This window comes from Musca autumnalis, unplaced genomic scaffold (genome assembly GCF_047663935.1).
Source record: "Musca autumnalis isolate F117 unplaced genomic scaffold, ASM4766393v1 scaffold_2, whole genome shotgun sequence".
Classification (NCBI taxonomy): Eukaryota; Metazoa; Arthropoda; class Insecta; order Diptera; family Muscidae; genus Musca; species Musca autumnalis.
Window position 1 is genome coordinate 103,805,615 of NW_027411755.1, and position 12,435 is coordinate 103,818,049.

At 35.3% G+C, this 12,435-nt stretch overlaps 1 protein-coding gene across 1 annotated transcript; it reads right to left on the reverse strand.

Moving 5' to 3' along the window:
• Positions 1–3,282: 3,282 nt before the first annotated feature.
• On the reverse strand, positions 3,283–11,069 carry LOC141392352 (uncharacterized). Its single transcript, XM_073965301.1, has 4 exons — positions 8,187–11,069; positions 7,494–7,787; positions 3,796–4,024; positions 3,283–3,320 (listed from the first exon to the last, which is right to left on the reverse strand). The coding sequence occupies exons 1-4, from the start codon at positions 11,067–11,069 to the stop codon at positions 3,283–3,285; spliced, it is 3,444 nt and encodes a 1,147-aa protein (XP_073821402.1).
• Between the last annotated feature and the right edge of the window lie 1,366 nt (positions 11,070–12,435).

Consider the following 12,435-nt stretch of genomic DNA (forward strand, 5'->3'; position numbering starts at 1 on the left):
TGAATTTAGACATGTCATTATTAATATTTTCGATAAATTCTCTCATTTGTTAGGGATGGGACATACTTATTCGTCATTCAGAGAGTATTTCTATTCGAACAACGTAGAAAAATCGTCGTTCGTTCATTATATTTTGTGTGGGGAAATAAGTAATTTATTCGTAGTTATGGTTCGAACTACGAATAGAGAACGAACGACGTACCGTGGAAACGGGCTATTATCAAGTCAACATATGGTCTGTTCCAGTACTGCAAGAATCTACTAATTTTTACTATTTTTTTTCGATAACATAAAGGAAAAAATGTTATCGTAGTAAAAAGTAGTAGCTTCTTGCAGGTTCTGGAACGGAGCAATAGTGTCTTGTCTAGAATTATTTTCTCAATACATACACATTATCAATCGAAGATGGGTTTTCTTCATGAATTGTTATGCCTTCCATTTCGAAAGTTTGATATGATAGATTGACAGTGGCTTATAGTACGGTTACATTAGAGTTTTTTTGCCGGATTAACCCACTTCATAAGGATTTATTTCGCCTTTGCTCCATGGAATTGACATTTGAAATCCAAACCCACTGGGTTAATCTGGTTAAGTTCATACAATGTGTATTATGTGTGTTTTTTATTCAAATTTCCTTAAAAAACGAGAAACAAAAAGTGAGAAAAAATGAAGTATGTTGCTGTGAATGACGAATGATGTCGTGGGAACGGGTTAATTCGTGTACGTATTTCGACAGGCGAACAAAGTAATTCAAACGCTCGTGGGAACATGCTATAAGGAGTTTGTATTGAAAAAGTGTATTCTAGCGAAGTCCCGCACACCCGACTAATATGCTACGATCGTTTCGCTGGTGGTTTAATTCAGCTCATCAGGCATATTAGATGTAATGGCTAGAAGACAAAGGCTGATTTTGATAACTTCTATTTATACAACCATTTTTACAAATTTGCTGATATTAGCTTTGTTCCAGTACTTTTCTAATGGCAAAAGTAGTAAAAGAGCAAACTGTCAAAATTGCTCTCACAGCAGATATATTTTCAAAAAGTATGGGAACGGAAAAACTGTGAGAAATGTTTAAATGTGTCATATAAAAAATGGCAGACGTCATGCAAAAACATAACAACAAAGATACATTTTTAAGAATTTGTTTTATTTTCATTGTTTAACATGAAAGGACACTTGCAAATTAGCTATAGGAACCAACACCAATTTTACGCATTCCTCTGATCACTTTACAGCTGTATGTAGTACGAAATTTTAAGATTAAAATCTCTCCAGGAAAGAGATCGAAATTTAGTGTTAAATCATCAATGGCCTCAGTAACGACTAATCTGCAGCAAAACCCAATGTTTGCAAACGGCATTCTCCTGGTCAAGCTTTTCCTTTTTTATTTAAAATAAAAAACAATATTTTTATGAAAAACTGCGTTTCTTTGCTAAATGTATGATAATGTTCATCTGATTTATAAAATGCAATTACGCTGTGAAACAAAATATAAAGTATTTAAAGAAAATTTAAAATACATTTAAACTGATAATGACACATTTGGCTTTATAGCGAACAACATCTTGCGTTTCCTTGCAAACAGACATTCCAGTCGGTACGTTATGGAACAACGATAGGTTCTTCTACAATTCCTGAATTTACATCACCATCTTGCACACGCCAAAGATCTTGCACACGTCAAAGATTTAAAAACTTCTTACAACATTGCTCTCTAGGAAGCGTCTACTCAGGACATCTCTCTAGGCCATTAGAAGCGACATTTCTACTGAAAGGCGGATCTTGCTGTTGCAGATGCAAATGACGTGGTTACGTTAATGATTACGTATTTTTGTATTTCACGTAACGGCTTGTGAATGCTGCAGTTGTGGAAGATTTCGTATTACAAAGCATTCGGCACAAACTTTTTAAAGTTGAAAAAACATGATTGAATTGATTCGTTAAACTTCAAAAAACTGTTAATAAATGACAAATTCCTGCGAATTTTAATACGTAACACCGCGGATTGTAGTTATCACTGCATCTGTAATTGTCTTGAAGTGTTATTTCGTTGTTATTTGATTATTTTGTAGCCAAATTATTTCTTCAATTATTATTTTTTCCTTTCAACAAATGTCAAATATATTGTTTGACGAATTTACAACTTTCTACACACCCAAATTTGTGTAGTAGAAAATAGTAGAAGAGAAAGCCATTCCGAGCCATTTTTGTTTAAAGAGAATAGAAAATTTTGCCAATTTTTGTAGTACGGGAACGCATTTTATCAAAAAATTGAAAAAATAGTACTAAATAGTACTATTTTGCAGGTTCTGGAACACAGCTAATAAGTATTTTTGAAGCCTTTTTACTTACCCTGCGTTTACACATGACAGACAGTTGAGTATATGTATTGATTGTCAAAAACCTAAAACATGCCTGTGTGACGTAGGCGTCTAGACAACTACAAAACCAGTTGTAAAATTATGAATGAAAATCGTCGATTTCTTTTTGTTTTTCGTTCACATATTTTGTTTATTTACAAACCTTTTTGCCTTTTTTATTTGTAAATAATAAGTAAGTATTTTATGTTTTATAATTTCAAATGTTTGGTTTTATTTGGTGATGTAATTCAATGGATGTTATGTGTGAGTGTGTATGTACAATGTGTGTTGATTTTAGCTAGGCTTTGTAATGCAATTTAGGTTTTTAACTAGCACAATGTAAGGTAAGTTTAAATTCACAATTTTAAGGGTATTTTAAGTAGATGTAAGTTTTAGTTAATTTTAGGCAACTTTTACACAGTGCAATATTAGGTTTAAGTAGCAAAATTCTAATTATTTATTTAATTGTATTTATTGTTTTGTGTATATTTTAACTTCAATGTTTAACTTTGTGTTTGTTAATATAACAAAATGTAACTTGTTCGTATTTTTGTATGTAACTATTTGTTCTTAGTTTTTAACAAAGTGTTTATGTTTCAACTTTTTAACTTGTAAGTATGTATGTAACTTGAGCGAGGAGATGCACGGTCGAACGCTTTAAAAGATCACTGACGGACTGAACTGATGCTGCTCTTGGTACTGCTTTTAAAGTTGAAAACTTCCAGGATTCATTGGAAGGAGAGCAATAGGTTACTAGCTAGCGGCCGCAGGTTATTTGTATGTGTGTAAATATGTACAAATGTACATACTTCGGACCGCTAGCCCAAAATTCATCAAAACAAAGCTACAGTGCTTGCAATAAGTATGGTCCTAGACCATACATTCTCCGCCCCCACGACTCAGTGCTTAAATCATCCTTCTAGTTGACTGGCAGGTTGCGTATTGGTATGCTGCAATCTGAAAAAAAAACGAGAAGCAGTACAATGTTCTTTTTTAAAAAAAAAGGGTCCGACTATTATCCATCCAAAAACTGTTTTTTGGGCCAAAAGAGATCCAATTGACTTCATAGGTGTTCCAATTGTAAATATAAGAGGTCCTATGTCTATCCCTATTAGGAGATCAACTGGTTGGCTGACGTAAAATTTCGGGTCTGCTAATTCCAAGTTCGTAGCATCGCGCATTTGTGTTTTTTCTAAGGTATATGGTGGTAAATTTGAAGGCAAATATTTCAAAACAGGGGCCCAAACTTCCAATTTAAAATTTGGGTCAAGTCTAGATCGTAGTTTAAAAACGCATGCTTTAGCAGAAGTTTCCGAAATGAGTTGGTTTATTCCAGTAACATGAACAAGATTTCGTTTAGTTGGCAAACTTAAACGATTTTTTAACTTCTCTGTAATGAACGTGGATTGTGATCCAGAGTCGATTATCGCACGTGCATCATAAAAATGACCATTTGCCTCAATTTGTACTATGGCTGTGAAAAGTAAAGTGTCTCCGGGATGTTGATCTCTATTTCCACCATCCTGGAGAGTCAAAGTTGTAATATTTTCCGGTTCTTGATTTGTTGTGGACTGTATAAGTGTAGTGAGAGCAGCAGCACTGGTACTAGGTCGTGCTTCCTCTTGAACTGTAGTTTGTATTGCAGATATGGTCTCCTTTCCCTTGTGTAACAAGGTATGGTGTTTTAAATTACAAGTTCTGCATCCAAAACGGCTTTTGCATTCTTTCACGCCGTGATTAGCAGATAAGCAATTATAGCAAAGATGTGAGATTTTCACAACATGAATCCGGTCATTCACGTTTTTAGCCAGAAACTGTGGGCAATCTCGTATAAAATGATTGGCTTTGCAAATTTGACACGAATTCTGATATTGTGTCTTGGGTTGCTGAGGAGCATTTGCATTTAATTTACCCGTTGAACTCTGAACTTTCTGATTTATATTAGTTTGAAAGCTGCTTGTGAACTTCATTTTCTTCGAATTTTCTTGTCTGTATGGAGTTAATTGGTTTTGCTTTGAAAAACTTGGCCTTATGTTTCCGACAGATTCCAAGGTTTTGAATTTGTGAGTCAAAAAGTTATTGAAATCGTTCCACGTTGGTAGAGTCTTACAATCTTCAAGGGTATTTTCGAATTCTTCTAAAAATGTTCTTGGAAGTTCGCTGGAACAAATATATGTTAATATTGGGTCCCATCCTGAAACTTCGACCTTTAGAGTTTCCAGAGTTTGAATGCAGCTATTCACTGTTCGCTGTGACTTTTGAATGCTGTGACTTGAGTCTGAAGTAACGTTTGGTAAATTGAATAAAATTTTCAGTTGCTCGTTCACCTGCATCCTCTTATTTTCATATCTGTCAGTTAAAATCTTCCAAGCTAGCTCAAAACCGTCATTTGTAAGAGGAACATGGCTTATTAATTCTCTTGCTTCACCAGAAGTCTTCTGGGTCAAATGAAAATATTTCTCCACATTACTCAACTTTGAGCCTCTTATGTAGATTGCGGTAAATAAGTCACGGAAACTCGGCCAAGCATTATAGCCTCCCTTAAAAACGTCTGTGTCACATGCTGGTAATCTTGAAATTGCTGTTGAATCGTTTTGCTTCTGCGCCATCAGGGTCTCTCGTTTTATTTTCTCCTCTGATTCCTTCTGCTTTAGCGTCTGAATTTGTCCATTTACAACTGCAATCGCCTTCTTATAAATATCAATTGCCTCTAAATAATGTGTCCTCAGCTTGTTTTTATCGATTGGTTTTTGTCCCTCTTCTGGCTCATAATCGCGGCATTCCACATAAGCTTTCTTTACTTGGTCGTAAAAAGAGTTAAGTTCCACTCGTGATGCCTCCAGGGTATGTATGTCGTCATCAGTGTTAGCAATGCTTAAAATTGAAACGTAATCCTGCAAGTCATTAACGCAGTTTGCAAATTTTGTGCACTTAGCTTTATCCATCCTTATTGTAACGAGGGTCAGACTTTAGAACAAATTTTTGTTTTACAAAGGTTTGACAAAGTTGCCCTTTACGAGGACAAAGTATTATTTTTCTTGGGTGTTTAAAACAAATCAAGAATTTTGTCTTTGCAAAATTTTGTTGTTAGTTCCCAATTAAGTTGATTAACGACAAGCGGATCTAATTTTGTGGAGAGCCTTCGAGTCCAAAGAATCTTTGATATGAAATATTTCGGAAAGAAAAGCCAGAAAAAGAGTCCAAATTGGATTATAAAAACCGTTAAGGAAAATTATTTAGATGAGTCAGTAAACTTATAAACGGCTATTCTTGTTTTTCCACGAATGATTTTGTGCAAATGCAATAGACGATAGCAAAAAAACACAGAAAAACTATTTTCAATTCAAAAATTTTTCAAAAAATATCCTACAAGAAAATGTGTGCTGGGTTGCACAGAAGAAATGATACTTTACAGAGAGTTTTGCACCAAAAGAACAATAAAATCACTTATTTCCTTTGGTAGGAGGATTTTATTATATGTTGAAGCTCTACAAACAGTATAATATAGTGTCGAAACCAAACAATAATAAAATCAGAAAATTTAAGAATCCCAGCAAACTGTTTCAATCTCGAACAAATATTTGGGTCAGCAGCAAAAATTCAGCAAAATATTTGAAAAACTCCAATTATATCCAACAAAGAATGATTTGGGTCAAATGTAAAATATTTCAGCAAAGTTTAAAGTAATTTTGCTTTCCGAAGAAAAAATTGCAGCAATATGTTGTAAAAAATCACAGTAAAATGTTTCATCATAAGAATTCAAGAAAGATGAAAATATTTTGTATCAAGAACAAAAATTTCCATCAGCAAGAATTCAAAAAATTGTTCAAAAGTTTCAAATAGTTGTGTAAATTCAGGTTAAGTGTTTTCAAAGAAATGTATAGAAAAATGTTTAGGTAAATGTTTTAAGGTTAGTTAACCTACAAATCACTGCGCTTGTATGTTTACCAAATGCTTTGTAAAAAATGCTCACATTTTTGTGGTTAGTTAACCTCAAAGTATTTTAGCGCTTGTCCACCAAAAGCGTCTACTTCCTTGATATGTGTTTTATTTGCGCCAAATCGTTCCAAAAATTCCCAAAATTGATGTATTGGGAAGCTAATATGGCGATTATGTACAAATATTTAACAATGTTCAGATGTGTCTGTGTCTTTATGTAAAATATTTTGTAGGGTTATGTATGAGTCTTGGATAAACGGCGATTTTTTCCAAAAAATTTCCACAAAAATATATGTAAAAATTGCAAGGTTATGCTTATTAAATGATGACGCCAAAAGGTTGCGCCAAAATTTGCATATAAACGCTATGTATGTTTGTATTGTAGTTGTTGTGTAAAATATTCTCCAAAATGTCTGCTATGTTTATGTAAATTATTGTGTCACAATTATGACGCCACAAATTTGCGCCAAATTGCAAAAAACGCTTGTTGTATATATTCCCAAAAAATGAGAAAACCAGAATCTCAAAAAAAAAAACAAACAATAATTTCCAAAAAGACTCAATAATTTCACAAAGAATTGATTTGTATAGTTTATGTGAGCATATGTATGTATTGCTTTCTCAATATGGCTCCTGTAATAACCCGTATAAAATGATTTAAGGCAGGTTTGGTTTCGTTTTATAAACCATAAAACAAACTTAAACTTTATTCCAATTCAACAGTTTTCACAAGTAATAAAAACTAGAGATCACAATAACTAAAAACAAATCCAAGCATGATAACTTACGTTATCGATTATTAAATCAGTGTTGCCACATCCCTTCCACCTTTTTCAGTCTTAGCTTCAATGGTCCTTGATCTGGAGACACGCTCGTTCCATTGGAGTTATATGTAGACAATAATGGCTGATTGATTGTGGCTGGCAAAATAGAGTCTGGAGCTGGCAGGGCTGGTTCTGGGGCAGCAGAAGATGGTTCCGACTCTGGATCTTGTTGAACAGATGAATCTTCATGTATTGTGGCTTCCGGAATCTTTTTCACCATACTAATGTTTCTTGTGAAGGTTCGTCCTCCTCCGACGATTTTAACCTCACTTCCATTCCTCTCAACAACTTTGTAAGTTATTTTATCAAAATTTGGAGTGAGTTTATTTGGAAAAATTACATTTTTCAATAATACCTTGTCTCCTACTTGGATAGCAGACTCCTTTGCATTTCTAATCGTGTCAGCCTTTTCTTTCCCTTTTTGTTTTAAAATCAGATCATTATCTCTAGCAGCTGAATCAATTACATCTTCATTTATGTCCTCACGAACACGTCTGTTAAACATTAGTTCACTAGGGGCAGCGCCCGTTGTTCCATGTGGCGTTACATTATACATCAGAAGGAATTTCTGAATTTCGTCTTTGTAATTGGTTTTATTCGCCGCAGCTATTTTTAATCGCTTTACCAAGGACCTGTTCATATTTTCCACTTCGCCATTTGCCTGAGGCCAATAAGGAGGGGTTCTGATTAGCGATATATTATTTTCTGCACAAAAGGCCTTGAACTCGTCGCTTACATATTGTCTCCCATTGTCAGTTCTGATGGATTTAGGCAAACCAAATTTTGAGAACATTTCCTTCATAGCTTTAATTATAATCTCCGAAGTTATCCGTTTCAAAAATACAACTTCTTGATATCGCGAGTAGTAATCAATTACAACCAAAACATGTTCCCCATTTGGCAGCGGTCCAAGAAGATCAGTGGCCAGACATTGCCATGGACCATTTGGGAATGGATGTCTCTGCATTGGTGTAGGATTATTAGGTTGTGACACCAGAAGACAATCATGACAGGTTTTTACAAAGTTTTCTGCTTCTCTGTCTATAAGAGGCCACCATACCTTGGAACGAAGGCGACGTTTCATTGCAGACTGACCAGGGTGGCCCTCATGAGCCAACTCTAACACTTTCGTTCTTAAAGTTTTCGGTATTACGATGCGACTTCCTCTCAACAAAATTGGTCCAATGGTCGACAACTCAAAACGAAAAACATAATATGGATTTGATGTTTTTGAATCCCACGATTCATTCTCCATATTAGAAATTGCATCCATAATGTCCATGTCTTTACTACTTTCATTGCTTATTGTGGAAATGCTAAGTGCGGATGGAACTGTGTTTTCCAAAACATGGAAAATCGCCTCTTCGCATTTTGAATCAAAAGTGTTGTTTTCAGAAATTTTACAAAGTCTTGATATGGAGTCCGCTATATTTTCTTTTCCAGAGCGATATATTACTTTAAACTTAAAGGCCTGCAGTCGAAGTAGCCATCTCTCAATTCTCGCAGGAGGTCTAGAAGTAGGCTTGAAGATACTTTCCAAGGGCTTGTGGTCTGTTACCAGTTCAAACTCTAATCCTGCCAGGTAATAATAAAATCTCTCTACGGACCAAACTAACGCTAGGCTCTCCTTTTCTGTTTGGGAATATCTCTTCTCAGTAGGAGATAGGCTTTTACTAGCAAAAGATATAATTCGCGGTTCATCATTATTAAATTGTAATAGGACAGCCCCTAAAGCCACCGGGCTTGCATCTGCTATTACCCGTGTCTTTAACTTCGGATCAAAATACGAGAGATTCGGTATTTCGGATAACATCATTTTCAATTTACAGAATGCCGCTTCTTGCCTATGACCCCAGACAAATTTAGTATCCTTTGTAAGCAGCACTCTCAATGGATCTGTCATATCTGCCAAATCTGGTAAAAATTTTCCAATGTACGTTACCAAACCTAAGAAACTGCGCACTTCTTCTTTCGACTCAGGAGCTCGAAACTCTTGAATTACTTTCACCTTATCTGGGTCCGCAGTAAATCCGTCTGCTGAAAGTACATGTCCCAGAAACATGAGCTTTTTAGTTTTCCATACACATTTTTGCTGGTTCAAAGTGACATTATGTTTTTCCAAAATTTCCAGGACAGACTTTAAAGCGTTGTCATGATCCTCATCGCACTTACCGAATACTATAATGTCATCAATGTAATTTAAAGCGTTAGGGCACGTGGAGAGCATCCCTTCCATAATTTTCTGGAAAATTTCGGGAGCGGAGTTTACCCCGAACATCAATCGTTTGTATCTGTACAAACCTTTATGTGTCACAAAGGTTGTGATTTCACGACTTTGTTCATCCAATTCCAGTTGATGATATGCAGATTTTAGATCCAGTCTAGAAAACACTTTCGCAGACTTTAGTCTACTCATAAATGATTCAAATGTAGGTAGTGGATAGTTTTCCCGAAGAATAGCCCGATTAGCGCATCGCATGTCAATACATAAACGTATGTCGTCATTTCCTTTGAATGCTATTACTATCGGAGAAATCCATTTACTGGGACCGCTAACCGGTTCTATAATATCAAGACGTAGTGCTTCGTCAATTTTATTGCCAACTTTCTCCTCCAATGCCACAGGAACACGACGTACTGGCTGTTGAACGGGCTTTATAGTATGGTCTATAGATAGTGACACTTTAATACCATGTATCTTTGGAAAAAGTTGTTGGTGTTCTTCCTCCTGGATGCGATTAACATTTAGTCCAAGTTTCAGTACTTTCAAGTTGAGAGCTGTCTCTCTTCCCAAGAGGGATTGATTTCCATTTTTGATTACATAGAATGAAGAAATTATTTCATTTCTACCACCGACACATATGGGAGCATCAAAAACTACAATCACTTCTAATGGATAGCTGGCAGCGTATGCTTTAAATTTGTTAGTGGAGTGAGAACGTACATTCCAAATGGCAGCATCTTCGCTTATAAGATTGAACTTACAGCCCGAGTCTATGACCATAACTACGTCCTTCCCACCAATTGTACAGCATATGTTTTCTTCGTTTTGACTATTATCCCCAACTTTAAAACATCCAAATTCCCGAATCTCTGAACTTGTACTTCCTTCTTCTTCTTCTATACATCTGACATTTGAACTAGAACGGCTCCTCTTGTAAGGCTCATTGTAGTTGTTTTCTAATCGTCGTTTCTTAGTTTTACATTTAATGGCAAAATGTCCCAACAATGAGCACTTATTACATTTTGCCTTCCTAGCTGGACACTCAAAAGAATTGGATGGATGTCCCTTCCTTCCGCATCGACCGCACTCAATTGATGTAAATGATTGTGTGTACCCTTTTGAGGCTATCTTGTTTACTGCGTTTTCTTCTACATGACACAACAAGCTACGAGAGTTTTTGTTAATCTGTTCGTGCACTTGACATGCATCTATAATTTCGGAGAGATTAAGCTCTTTCTCCAATAACCTCTTTTTCAAATCCATTGGAGCCCACGAATCTATAATTTTATCCTTTATGGAAATCTCTTCAATTTCTTCTTTGGTGCTCCCGAATGAACATTTTGTTATTTGTTGTCTCAATCGCATTAGAAACTTGTTAAAATTTTCACCCTCTATTGGCGTTATGTTTCGGAATAGATGTCGCTCGAAAGTCGTATTGCGTTTTGGAGAAAAATATTCATTTAGTTTCGCAACCAATACGTCGTATGTTTTGATTTCACCCTTTTCGTCTCTTTCCACATACGCTCCAGGAATGTTAAAAACTACTTCTTGCAACTGAGGTCCACCCAAATGTAGAAGTTTATTTCTCTTTTTGTTATCATCGGTGATCTCTTCAGCAGCGACGTAGAGGGTAAAAGATCTTAACCATTTTTCCCACTCATGGCGTAATAGTGACTTGTCTATTGTATCACACAGGAATGGTTTCAAAACCTCTGCCATTTCATTTGCAATTTAACTGAAACAACAACAAACGCTTTTATATAAAATCTATTTGCCAAATCGCAATATGTGTCTACATCACTTGATGTCAGTACACATCTTTTCTTTATGCCGAATTTAATCGGTATCAATAATTTTCTAATTACCTTCTTGGTATCTTCACAAGTATAAGCAATTTAATGCCCATTCACTCCTAGTGAATGTCTGTCACAATTTAATGCAATTTCTTTTATTTCGCAATTTAATGCCCATTCACTAATCCAACAACTTTTAGAGAAATACTCTCGCAATTCACTTATGTTTTCATACACCTTTATCTTATTACAGTTGGTGGTGCTCCACCGATCTGTTGCAATTTAATGCAATTTGTGACGTATTGTCAAAATATATCTTTATCTTTTGGTGTATTTTAATTAATAAGAAAAACCAAAATTTATCACTCGTCGCCAATGTAATAACCCGTATGAAATGATTTAAGGCAGGTTTGGTTTCGTTTTATAAACCATAAAACAAACTTAAACTTTATTCCAATTCAACAGTTTTCACAAGTAATAAAAACTAGAGATCACAATAACTAAAAACAAATCCAAGCATGATAACTTACGTTATCGATTATTAAATCAGTGTTGCCACAGCTCCAAAAACTTTATGTAAAACGTTTAATTATGGCGGGTCAATTTTCCAAAGGGCCCACTGTAAACGGACAGACAAAGAGATTGACAAGAGAGGAAAGAGAGTATATTTCTTTCCAAATGTTCCAATTTTTCCAGTAAAATTATCTCCCTTTGAAAACACACTAGTAATATCCCAATTTTTGGAAGAAATTTCCAAATTTTCCAAATATTCAAGGAGAGAAATCGAGAGTCGTGTATGTATGTGTAAAAGTGTGGACGTATTTGCGTATTCCCACGAGCAAGAAAAGGGTCAACATCAGTCCTTGATCCCCAAAAATCTGTTGAATTTGGGTCAATGTGACAAAGGGTGCCAAATTGTATGTAAAAATAGCGCTTTTATCATATAAAGGTACAGAGTCGGTGTCAAATTTCGCCGCACCCTGTAGTCCTTTCTCGATTCCACGCTTTCAAAGCACAAAAAAACTTATTGGTACTCACTTTGACTCTCTGTGTATAGTTGGGAGTGTGTCTGTGTGTTTTTACCCTGGTGTTGTGTCCAGAGATGTCTTCTTCTTCCTTGTTTATTGGCGCTTGATGTTGTTGTTGTAATTTGTTAAAAACCTTTGCACCGTACCGTACCGTTTTTATTTGTTAAATTATTAATTTGTTGTTTAAAAACTCGTATTTGCACAGTTTTGTTGTTGTTGTGTTTCACCTTCTGTGTAGTGTAGTTGTTGTATTTGTCTTCTTTT

Excerpts from the sequence above, each read along its gene's own strand:
- LOC141392352 (XM_073965301.1), bottom strand. The coding sequence starts at position 11,069 with ATGGCAGAGGTTTTGAAACCATTCCTGTGTGATACAATAGACAAGTCA. Across the intron at positions 4,025-7,493 it reads CAAAGGAGTCTGCTATCCAA|GGAAAGGAGACCATATCTGC; the intron begins GTAGGAGACAAG and ends TTGTTACACAAG. Across the intron at positions 3,321-3,795 it reads TGGTCATTTTTATGATGCAC|ATTGCAGCATACCAATACGC; the intron begins GTGCGATAATCG and ends TTTTTTTTTCAG.